Source organism: Gymnodraco acuticeps, unplaced genomic scaffold (genome assembly GCF_902827175.1).
Source record: "Gymnodraco acuticeps unplaced genomic scaffold, fGymAcu1.1, whole genome shotgun sequence".
In the NCBI taxonomy this organism is placed as follows: domain Eukaryota; kingdom Metazoa; phylum Chordata; class Actinopteri; order Perciformes; family Bathydraconidae; genus Gymnodraco; species Gymnodraco acuticeps.
In genome coordinates, this window is record NW_022991435.1 from 22,544 (window position 1) to 35,149 (window position 12,606).

Below are 12,606 nucleotides of genomic sequence, written 5' to 3' on the forward strand. Positions count from 1 at the left end.
AAAACTAACATTGCTTTTATTTAAATTAAATAAATAATATTTCACATCAAAAGAAACAACAATGTTTTAACAAATCGTATTAAATAATCTGATGACAGAACTGTAAACAGAATAGCTGAAACTTTAACAAAATAAAGAGTAACTCAGTTTCCTATAATCATTAACCCATGTTTGAATCATTTAGTTAACTGCGTGTGTTGCTGCTAGCATACATAACACCTGACGTGGAAACGTTACTCGTGGATGGGGCTGCAGAGCTGCTAGAAAGACAGTCGAACCCGGTGCATTCCTCCGTCTGGATGTGGTGCACTTTTGCTAAATGTTTAGACACATTGCTCGTGTTACCGCCCTCACATGCTGAACTCTCTTGGCAAGGAGCATTGTCCACCTCAAGACGGGTAACATTTAACCACACCTTGGAGCGCTTCTCTCCGCCATCTCCTCCGTGTGTTGCTGCTTGTAGCAGCCGCGTGTGTGTAAACTGCCCCGCCCCCTCGCGCACAGAGAGGGAGAGAGATCTCGTCTCGATTGGAAAGATCGAAAATACACCGACATTTGTTTGTCTTTTTGCATGTTAGAAACGAGTTGGCGACACTAAGATTGCGAGATAATATTTGTGTAGCAATAATACATGACCTTTCTCTTTCTCAACTCGCTACTCGGAGGGAAGTCGCTGTCATATGCCTTGTGAACACTCCGATAATGCCTCTCCACGTTACCTTTCTTTGGCAGAGCGACGCTTGCTTTACAAATAAGGCAAATAACCTTTGAATGTGACATCACAAACAAATATTCTTCCTCCCATTCTGGGTGCAAGTGGTATGTCTTTAGCTTCTAGCTCGGTCCCGCACTCATTTTGTTGTTTGTCTCTTTAACTTAATTTGAGTTTTCCCGGCACTTGACTGATTTTGTATCGCTTTGCATTCTGGGTTAACAGACTGGAAAGCGATAGGTCGCTTTTTCTGTCAATCAAGTAAACTCCTGAATTAAGTAGCAGGGAGGCAAAGGGAGGAGGGATCAAAACCTGTTTTGTCTATTTTAACGGAACAGGAATTTTTTTTTATGAATGACTCGCGATCTACCAGCATTGCCCCCGCGGTCGACCGGTCGCCCGCGGTCGACGTACTGGGCACCTCTGATCTAGATGCTTCAGTAATGATCAATTACAGGCCCATATCAAACCTGCCATTTCAATCATGAGAGACGTGATGTATGAAATACATGTTTATTACCGGACACGTGGTATAGAAAATTATGATTGACAGATTACAACAAAGAATCAACTGATGTTTGGAGATTAGGCCCCGGTTTGTAGGATATCATTCAGGAGGGGAAAACCGCTCCGATGAACCCCCCGGGGTCTAGACACTGGTGGTGGTGATAATGGTTCGGTCTGGTCTGGAGGAAGAAGGATTAGCTTGGCCTGAATTAGGAGACAGGAGGTGAAGGGGTGGAGGCGGGTTGTGCGTTGACACCTGAAATGACAACTGACAGAGAGGGAAGAGCAGATTTAAAGGGTTAGCAGGTGCGATGATTGACTAGCTGGGGAGTACCGCCCCTGATTACTTAATGGGAGAAGAGCTTGCAGTGACGTGTAACACCAGGGGGTATGGTCTTCCTTCTTGAACTTGCGCTAAGCTTCATTTCAATCATGAGAGACGTGATGTATGAAATACATGTTTATTACCGGACACGTGGTATAGAAAATTATGATTGACAGATTACAACAAAGAATCGACTGGATGTTTGGAGATTAGGCCCCGGTTTGTAGGATAGCATTCAGGAGGGGAAAACCGCTCCAATGAACCCCCAAAGAGAAGAGAAGTAAGAAGTGCTGAGATGTGAGCATTTCTTACCTTGCTGGCTGATTGAGGAGATCTGTGGATGAAATGAGATAACACAGGGACATGATGAGAATGTCGGAATAACTGTAGGGTTAATGTGAACGCCAGCCATGCTTAGCGCCTGCATGGTGGATTAGACGAATGCTGACCCACTGGCCGCAACCTGCACGCGCAGGGTTAAACATGACGCTGACCCACCGGCCGCAACCTGCACACGCAGGGTTAAACATGACGCTGACCCATAGACCGCAACCTGTACACACAGGGTTAAACATGACGCTGACCCGCTGGCCGCAACCTGCACCCGCAGGGTTAAACATGACGCTGACCCATAGGCCGCAACCTGTACACACAGGGTTAAACAAAAGCTGACCCATAGGCCGCAACCTGTACACACAGGGTTAAACAAAAGCTGACCCATAGGCCGCAACCTGTACACACAGGGTTAAACAAAAGCTGACCCATAGGCCGCAACCTGTACACACAGGGTTAAACAAAAGCTGACCCATAGGCCGCAACCTGTACGCACAGGGTTAAACAAAAGCTGACCCATAGGCCGCAACCTGTACACACAGGGTTAAACAAAAGCTGACCCATAGGCCGCAACCTGTACACACAGGGTTAAACAAAAGCTGACCCATAGGCCGCAACCTGTACACACAGGGTTAAACAAAAGCTGACCCATAGGCCGCAACCTGTACACACAGGGTTAAACATGACACTGACCTACTGGCCCTGCACGTGCAGGGTTTAAACATAATGCGACCCACTGGCCGCAACCTGCGCGGCAGGATTCAATACAAGCGGACCCGAAGGTCACAACGATATGAAGTGTTTAAACGTGAACACGGTGACGCGTAAATGTGCTGACTTGCTAAACCACCACCAGTTGTATATATAAATACCGTTAGTGTTTGAGGGACCTTTGGATGCCAGCACGGCACTGATGTCCGGGCGAATGTAGGATGTGAAGGCAGAGGAGGACCACCGTCCGAGTTGTTGCAGGGATGAGGATGAGACTCCTTGAATGGCAGCAGATGTAGCAGCGCCTATCCTGAACGAATGCCCCGAGAATAATTGGGTGATAGTCCGGATTTAGAGAGAATTTGTTTTAAATAGTAGTTGAATCGGTGTTTAGTTAAGGGAATATTCCTGGAAGAAGAAATAGTGGTGAGAGAGGATTGTGGAAGATCTCAAATGCAGGAATTTAATCATGGATTTATAGGGGCAGAAAGGAGAATCGTTGCGAGCAGCGCTAACGGAGCAAGCGCCTCCACATTTGGAGTGCTTAAGTTTTAGACTAAAATGGCTAGCATGGAAGATAAGTCGGGCAAAGCAGACGTCTTGATTGGGATCGAATGTTAGGGAAGTTGTGCCGAATTCTCCTGGTCTGAGAAAAGCATAGAATGCTAACAGAAATAATGCATCGAGTAGTGCGTCGACGTAGGGAGAAAATACTCCTTCTCTGAGTTTGGAGAGCATGAGACGCAGGGGTGGAGAGTGTAATGGGTCGCCTATGATCGGTAACTGTGGAAACGTTTTTTGAAGACCTTTCAAAATGAGTTTGACTGATTGGTTAGAAAATAGGCTGGGAAAGCTGTGATCGTAACAGCGACGAACATTAAACTGCAACGTCAGCTAGGAGGCCTCGGATTGTATTGAGGTTTGAGGTGGCGATCAGTGGCGCAGTAGCACATGAAGGCGCACACAGTGGATATGAGGACGGGTTTTAAGTGAGATGTTTACAGCAAAGCAAAAGAAAGCGAAGGTTCTCCATGCAGAGTCATATTTTTTAAGGGTGGAAGCGGCTAAGCCCTTCCTTTATAAAGAACCTGGCGGACTCTAGGTGCCTGGCTAATGGGCTCTCATTTAGAGAGGGAGAGAAGATGCAGGGGAGGGATCTCGACGGGCTGTGGAGCTGGCTTCTGGGCAGAGATTCCGGAAGGTCGGGAAATGAAAGCGAGAGAGGGAGTCAGCCGCTGTATTGAGGTGACCGGGAACATGACGAGCTGAGATGAGAAAGTTATGGGTAATGGAAGACCATGTGATGCTTCTCATAAACGGCATAATGTCATTGCACGGGGGAGCGAGCTTTGTTAATTATTCCCACTACTGCTTGGTTGTCGCAGAGCACCGAGATGCGTTTCCGTAGCCAGAGGTGACCCCACACATAACAGGCAACTGCGATAGGGTAGATCTCGTGCAGGGCGGAGGATGAGGCATGATTGGGGAATGTGGGAGGCCATGGGCCCGCAAACCACTCTCCCTGAATAAACCCCCAAAACCCACGGATGGGGCGGCGTCCGTGAAGAACCTCATTGAGTCGGAGGATACACTATGTCATCATAGAAGAAGGTGATGCTGTTCCAGTGGTCGAGCAGGAGGGGACCAGAATCGTAGGTCTGAGCGGGCAGCCTTCATCTAGCACAACACGGTCATGGAGGTTTTTAACGCCCGAGCTGTGTCTAGAAGGCGAGATATGAATGAGCGCCCCTGGGGGATTGACGCGCATGGCAAAGTTAAGGGTGCCCGAGGAGAGAGACCAGCTGTTGTTTAGTTATGGTTTGTTGCCCGCAATATTACTTGGTAATATCACGTATGCGCTGCAGTTTGTCGCTGGGGAGAGATGCTTTCATCTCTGCGGAATCGAGTGTGATGCCTAGAAACTCCAGGCGTGTGTCAGGTCCTAGGGTGTTTCCTCCGCAGATAGGGGAACGCCTAGCTTCTGAAAGCAGAGTTTAAGTTTTGTCCCAGGGAGGGCGCCTGAGTTTGGCCGAGGGGGAGTCTACGAGGAGAAAATCGTCCAGCAAGTGAAGAACAGAGGGTATTCTGACAATGTTCAGCAGGATCCAGCAGAGGGCTTCGGAAAGAGAATTCCCACCTTGATTGCCGAACATGTTCCACTGGGACGGATGGATGGGGATGATTTGAACGCATCAGTGATGTCTGCTTGGAGAGCAGGCCTCCTTGCCCTGTGAGCTGTATTAATTTGATTGCGTTGTCAACCGAGGCATATTGAAGGGGAAAATGGCTCTGAGGGATGAGGCTGTTAATGCTGCAGAACGGGCCCGGTGCGGGGTGCGGACAGATCAAAATTAGCCTTTCTTTTCGGAGTATTTTGCGTGTGGCTACTCCTATTGGACTTGTCCGGAACACTGAGAACGGGGATGAGTGAAAGGACCTATTAAGTATCCTTTGTTACATTCTTTCTCAATGAGCTGAGAGACTATGATGGGTTCTTTATTTGCTGATTGTAGGTTTTTGCAACGAAGGTTACGGGGGGAGGAGAGAGGACCCCGACCCTAAAGCCTTTGGGAGAGCCCTGACAAAAGGTAATCAACGAACACTGAGTCTGGGTGGGTAGAGAGTGTGGCGGCTAGGTATTGAAATGGTTAATGGGAGTGGAACGGGTGAATTTTAGCGAGGTTTTTTCCCCCACGTGGTTTCTGTTGGGGGAAGTTGATTCGCGGCGCTATGGGGCAGACTGACTTCGGATGCGCATCCCCGCAGAAGCCTGGCAGATGTGGATAAAAGTACAAAAGGGGTAAAACGCAGACATTCTCGTTAAAGCCATAACATATCCTGTCATTTTTCCTAGTCTGCACTGGCGTTCTTGGCCATATTCCCTTGGATACGGCGTGGGAAAATCTCTGGCCCTGGAGAGAGGCACTGATGGGCAGAAAGTGGCAGTGTGGCCCTGCGTCCGCAAGTAGAGCATGAGTGGAACTTGTTGCCCGCCGGTAAGCCATGACAAGCAGCTCAGTGTCCAGTACGGACCAATCCAGGCGGATGTTGCAGTGAGCTAGATGGCGCCGCTAAGCTCTTGTGGTAATAATAAAAAATGGATTTCCCGTATTTAAGCTGGAGATCACCGATGATGCCCAGATACGCGTCTAACTCGGTTCTCCTTTCGGGGTAAACGGTACATAGGACATCTCGGAAGATGCCGAAAGCGACCAGGAACTGTCCTATGTTTAGATCTTTCAGAAGCCGGGGATCTGTGGACCTAAACACGGCAGTGAAGCTTCCTCCTGTGGCGATAGACTTGTCACACTCCGGGGAAGGCAAGATGAGGCTGATGAGATTAACGTCTTTCCTTTCGAGGATTTTCGCCCTCAGCCTGGAGGAAATATACGCGGCTTGGGCAATATAAGGCCTACCTGAAGGCGGCTCTGGAAATGCGGTAGCCAGGGTGTGAGAGGGGATTACTGCTTGATGATATGACTGGCCCTGCCCCGGCCTAAGCCCCTGAGCAGGAGCGTCGCCCCAGTTTGCGGAAGAAGTTGACGCTCTAGCAGAGCCTTTATCCATGGCCTGGAGGTGAGTGTTAATTCCCTGCATGGAGCTTGCCAGATTTTGCAGGGTGTTAGCGAGGCTGTCGTCCTGGTTACCGAGGCTCCCGAGCTGCCCGGCGCTTGGGTGCGCTTGGGGAAAGTTGGATTTTTTTTTCTGGGCGAGCTTGTGGAGGGCTCCGCTTCCTCGTCCTTTTTCCCTCCGCGGCTACGCCCGCGTCCTCGCCCCGGTCTCTCGGGAGAGTTGGCTGGAGAGTTGGCTGGAGAGTTGGCTGGAGAGTTGGCTGGAGCTGCTGCCCTGGGCTGGGAGGCCGCACCGGGGACTTGGTCCGAGAGTTCCCGAAGCTGGGAGAGAGGGAGGTCTGGGGCTGCGGAAATGCCCTGCCGCCGTAGGTGGGAGATGAGGAAATCCGCCTCTGCTATTCGGGATTCGCCACGGGAAGCCAGACGGGAGCTTGTGCGCCATTGGCTTGAGGAGATGGAAGGTACACCTGGAGGTATGTCGGAATCGGGATCGAGATCCTGCGGAAAAGCTTCGTTGTCGGAGCCTTCTGTAGTGGACATGTTGTTCTTCTTTTTTGTATCTTTTCTGAGTGTTTGTTAACGAGATAGGAGTATAGGTACTACCAATTGCGTTGACACCTGAAATGACAACTTACAGAGAGGGAAGAGCAGATTTAAAGGGTTAGCAGGTGCGATGATTGACTAGCTGGGGAGTACTGCCCCTGATTACTTAATGGGAGAAGACCTTGCAGTGACGTGTAACACCAGGGGGTATGGTCTTCCTTCTTGAACTTGCGCTAAGCTTAATTTCTAGGTAAAATCATTGAAAAAGTAGTTTTTCAACAGTTGAGTAACTTCTTGCATTTAAATAACTGTTTCGATGTGTTCCAGTCAGGATTTCCTCAAAACTACAGCACTGAGAGTGCTCTTGTAAAGGTATTCAATGACATCCACTTAAACACAGACAGTGCCAGAACTTCAGTGTTAGTATTATTAGATCTCAGTGCTGCGTTTGACACTGTTCACCACAACCAGGGTTCGAGTTACGTGGGAGCCAATGGGAGCTGAGCTCCCATAAGGAGGGGCCTGAGCTCCCACAGACCCAGTGAAATCAAACATCTGTGGGGGTCGCTAATATACATTACCAACAACCATTATTTTGATCACAAATAATGCATTTTTCAATGTAATGAGTATTATTTACGTTAACGAGGTAAATAGGCAAACAAAACAATGTTTTCGAAAAGAACTACGCATCGTATTCTCTCTTGAATGACAATATCCCCTGCACTTCACCTCTAAGGTGCGCAATAAAATATTGCGCATCTATGCCTGTGAGGCTGTGGGACGCGCGCCCCGAAGAATGAACCGTATATCAACAGACATTCAAATATATTGACCAGATACACACATACTACGAGTACCGTAGGCTAGCAGACGATTACCATGCCACCCAAAAAAAGGCCACTGCCGCCGACGGGGTCTACAAGCCTGGCTAGTTTTGGTTTTCTCACAAAGAAACAGCTTTTGACATCCAAAATGCACCTGCTAGCGTGGCAGCTAGCACTAACCTTGCTGCTACGGAGGATGCTGTCTTTGCTAGCGGACCTGATGCTGTTGATTATGGGACCACCTGCACACACGTAGAAAGATCCGAATCGGAGCGGCATGAGGAGGCAGGAGGTACTGCTACAGAAGGACCACCACTTAACTGGGAACAATCAGTGGAGATCCTGGAAAGAAAGAAACCCCTGGCTGTTTTCAAAGGAGGGTGGTCTTGGATGCCTCGTCTGTAAGGAAGCCAAGACTCTCTTACTTTCGGAGAAAAAATATGGAACGCATTTGGTGGATTGCCTGGCAGGGGCGGTTTCTAGGGGGGGCCAGTGCCCCCCTAACACTGACCTCTGACCCCCCCTGTGGCCCCCCCTAACAATGAAAAGTTTTTTTTTTAAAATGTATATTTTCTGGTACTCGGTTGCCAAAAACCGCAGGATTTTGTTTCTGTAATGTGAAATTGTGCAGACACCCTTATGTAAAGTAGAGATGTAATTGTTCATTGTCTTTATTTTTATATAAATATTGGTGTTAGTGCAAACATTGCACTATAACTTAAGCCTGAAGCTAACAGTAATAACTATAAGATCTATCTGAAATAAATAAGTGTACTGAAACAAATACCAATAACTGTATTGCATTGTTTTCTTATGCGCAATTACTTCATACTGTCTAGTTCTCTTTTTCGTCCTGCATTTATTGTGCCCCCCTCAGAAAATAACTGGCCCCCCAGTGGCCCCCCCAGTCAAATTGGTCTAGAACCGCCACTGATGCCTGGACCAATGGGACTGTGAGTAGCCCTGTGCAGAAGCATTTGCGGACATCTTTTTACATACACCGCGATTTTTTACATATTGCTCATAAACGAGCTGTTGAAAAAGCGGAGCTCAAACTAAAAGAAGTGCTTCCGAAGAAAGTTGCAGAACTGAGCTCCAGCATGTTTAATGAGACTTGGAGTCTGCACCTCCAAGGTGTGCAATACATTATTGCGCAATCTGTGACTGTGTGCGCGCCTGCGCGTGCGTGCACGCGCGCATAAGGCGCATGCGTTAGTTTTAAAGACCCCCATAGAGCTCAGTTATAACTCGAACCCTGACCACAACATATTACTAGACCGAATAGAAAACTGGGTGGGACTTTCGGAAAGTTATAAATTGGTTTGAATCCTACTTAAAGGACAGAAAAAAACGTTGTTTCTATAGGCTTTCGAGAACGAGTTGCAATGCTAATACTAATTTCCATATTCTAAGTCCAAACGGATCATTGATAAACGTTAATTTCCATTCTGCTAATCAATTCATAAAGCACAGAGCAGAGTCTATTTTAAAACGGTCTATGGTCTTGAACCATTGTTTGCTGTCTGCGCATCCACCTCTCTTTCTCTTATCCTCAACTAAACACTCTCTCCGTACACAGTACGCCACATATGCACAGACTTGACTTTTTGTGATTTCTCAAAATAGTAAATGAAAAAGAAGCTAATAAACACATCCACCCTACATCATGAACAACACATCTGTGTTGAAATTGGCAAAGATAGATAGTTAACGTTAGCTAAGGAGGATTATTTAGATATATCTAATTCGTTTTCTAAGAAATGCCCTTACCCCATGGATTTCCTGGATGATTAGAAACCTTTACAGAGGAAGAACGATGGGGAAGTGAGACTTTAAAACAGTACCATCTATGTTAAAGAGTTTTCTAATGGCAAAAACTGTATTGGAATTGTATTACCTCTTAGTAATTAATTAGAGTAGTAAAGCACAACATACTGCACAAGCTGTCCAGATCATTCAATAAAATCAGTGCTGTGCACATTTACTGAATTACATTCCCACCATTGTCCTGCACTTCTAATCCCATTTGGAGAAGATATTGTTGAAGGATAGAAGAAACATAAAGAGACAGTGATGGAATATTAGTAGTGGGTCCATTTTCCTGGACAGAGTACCATAAATATCTAAGGCATGAGATATTTGTATTGGTCATCCTTACATTATAGTCTGTAAGAACAAGGTATGGAGGGTGTAACAACGCTCAGAGCGCCTGGGGGAGGCTAGAGTGCTGGAAAACATGGACAAGCAGGAAAAGTGTCTCATGGAACGCCGGCCTTTACAAACACCCTCTAAAGCTATTAATCACCTGTCACTGATTTATATAAAGGAATTAAATGATTTAGCTTTGTCTCTCTCTGTGTGTTTTGTTGATTTTGAAAAAAGCCACTTGTTTTTTGTGGAAGGTGTTTCTGCCCACAGCTGCAAGTCATTTGATCTCTATAAGCAAAATACTAATACATGTGTTCATGCTGCTTTTATAACAGTTTGTTGTTACTTTTTTGTAATGGTCCAGAATAGCAAATGTTATTGCAAATGACAGTTTTTTATCTACATAACACAATGGGACTATCTTTGAATGAACCATGTAGAGATTATCAAGATGTTGAAGCAAATGACAAATTACATCCAATCTAGTCCAACTATCCATTATGTAATCATATTTGTGGATTTGTATTACAGCTATAGTGGAGCCCTGTATGTAGAGACTGCAAAAGGCAACAAAAACACCTTAAGCAGAAACTAAATCCAGCAGTTATCGATATGTAGGAGTGCTCTGAGTGAATCTTTCTCTCATTAGCTTCTATCAAGCTTCAATACTAAGCCTGTGTTTGTCTCTCTGTGTATTTGTGTGGTACTGTCCTATGTGGTGTGTTCTTCAGGCCTCGATAGCTCTGTGATGAATCCTTATGGCCCAGCAGGCATCTGCCTGTATTACGGCTGGGCCAGACTAATGAACTACACCCAGACATAGTCATAATCAGATTAATGATTGTGTTCAGGTATAAAATGACCAACATCAATGGGGAGAAAGACATATAGAGGTAGAGAGTAGCCAATCCATAGCTAAAGGATGATTAGACACTGTGGACAGGCATGGAGCCAAGGTCAGAGACCAACCAGATGATTCTACGTCAGAAAAAGCCCTAGGCCAGGGGAGCAAAACAAATATAAAAGGTGAACAGGTAGTCAGGGGCCTGCAACATTCTGTCGGCCTGCTGTTGATGACATATGGAAAATTACATTGAATGAATGCAAATCACTTATATTTTTGAGAAGCATATGGTGACAAAGGTCAGGGCCATTCATTTTTTGCCCGGTCACATCCCCAAGGACAGGTTGACTCATGGCATCGACTGTAAAAAAGGATGATAATCACAGATTAAACTTGAAACCACTCACCAAAAGTCTGTCACACAAAACTGCATATAGGAGCAAATGTCAGAAAAAGGTAAAGCTTGTGATATCGAGAAGTAACAATATGCATATTAACTATATCATAGGAGTTACATTGGCTTCTTTATATCAAACATGTATCTTTGGCAGTGTTTATTTTATTTTTTTTCGTCTTTTCCCCAATTTGAATGGAATAATATGTTATAGTTTTTTAGTAGTTAACCCAACAACAAGATAGATTTGTCATATTTTTATTTGATTACTGTCTGCTGAGCTTGTTGTCTTAGTCTGTATTTATTTTTCGTCAAATATCCACCCATTCTGTAAACATAAAGAATATCTGTCCAGATGAACACTTTTTTGTGCTTTTGAAAGCACAATTTGTGTACTTTTCTGTTGTGAAACCGATTGTGTCTTGGTCACGCATACCCGATCTGTCATGCCTGTATGTGCACCACACACTACTTCAGATCTATGGGATAAAATAAATCCCAAAGAATCCAGAGAATAATCAGATACTTGATATGTAGTGTGCATTTTGATTGCTATTATTTCGATTGTATCATCTTGGCCACTTGAGGGTGAGCTCAGGTAATGATAATTTCAGTCTTTGTGTTTATTGTGTAACCAAGTGCAACAGCTTGAAAGAAGAGCAGCAGCTTTACCAGCCCAGTAGCATCTGCTAGATGGCACAAACAGCCACCCCTTATTTACCCTGGCAGTGACTAATTGGAGTCAGCTTAATGACCGGAGGTGGAGCTTACGCTAAAGGAGTGGGAGTCAAGACTAAAAAAAGCTACTGGAAGTTGTAAAACCCAAGTGTTTAACCTGACACATTTAAGAGATATTTACTTCATGTTCCTGTGGCTCACAGTAACATGCTTACCTAATTTCACGTAGCTTCCAAACATGTTTTCCCCACTTTGCTTTTCAGAGGGTTCATTACAGCTGATTGCCATTTGGCTACATTTAGGCAGCCCCATAAAATGTCTCCAAATGAGTGGACATGGCACTAGTGGCCTTGAAGTGCCTCTGGAAAACTGGTTTATTTTGCTTAAATGAGTGGATCACCATCTCTAAAAGTGGGTCATATTCCACACAGGCTAGGGGTTTCACCAATTAATCGACTAGTCGACTACCTTTACCACTAGTCGGCGCTGTAGGCCCTAGTCGACTAGTCGTGAAAAAAATGGAGGTAAACGAGGTGCTGCAAAATGCTTCAAAACACGTCCGACATTCTTATGTATGGCAGTACTTCAACAAAGATGTAACCAACTCCACAGTGAAGTGTCAGTTGTGTACAGCTGTACTGAAGTACAACAAAAATACATCTGCTATGCGCAACCATCTGAAGATGAGACACCCGCTGCCGACAGCTAGCACTAGCGTTAATGCTAGCACCAGTGAGCAACGGACCGGCGTCAGCACAGGACAGAGGCAGACGAGCAGCAAGAAAAAACGGGTCTACAGTGATGCGGATGATGAGCTAGGGTTTACTGCCAGCGGACACCGCATATCCCCACAATGGATAACCCACTGGAGTGGTGGGCAGAAAACGTGCACCGCGTCCCCCGTTTTAGCCAAGCTTTCGAGGAGCTATTCCAGCCACAAGGACCACGAGTGAGAGGGTTTTTTCCCTGGCAGGCAACACTGTAACCCGAAAGCGGTCAAGCCTCCTTCCCT

At 45.9% G+C, this 12,606-nt stretch overlaps 1 protein-coding gene across 1 annotated transcript in view; it reads right to left on the reverse strand.

The window, feature by feature from the left end:
* Nucleotides 1-6,700, reverse strand: part of LOC117532657 (von Willebrand factor A domain-containing protein 5B1-like) — a 15,113-nt gene extending 8,413 nt beyond the window's left edge. Inside the window, 2 exon segments of the mRNA XM_034196049.1 lie at nt 1,857-1,878; nt 6,236-6,700. Coding sequence (XP_034051940.1) covers nt 1,857-1,878; nt 6,236-6,700 — 487 coding nt within the window.
* Nucleotides 6,701-12,606: the final 5,906 nt, after the last annotated feature.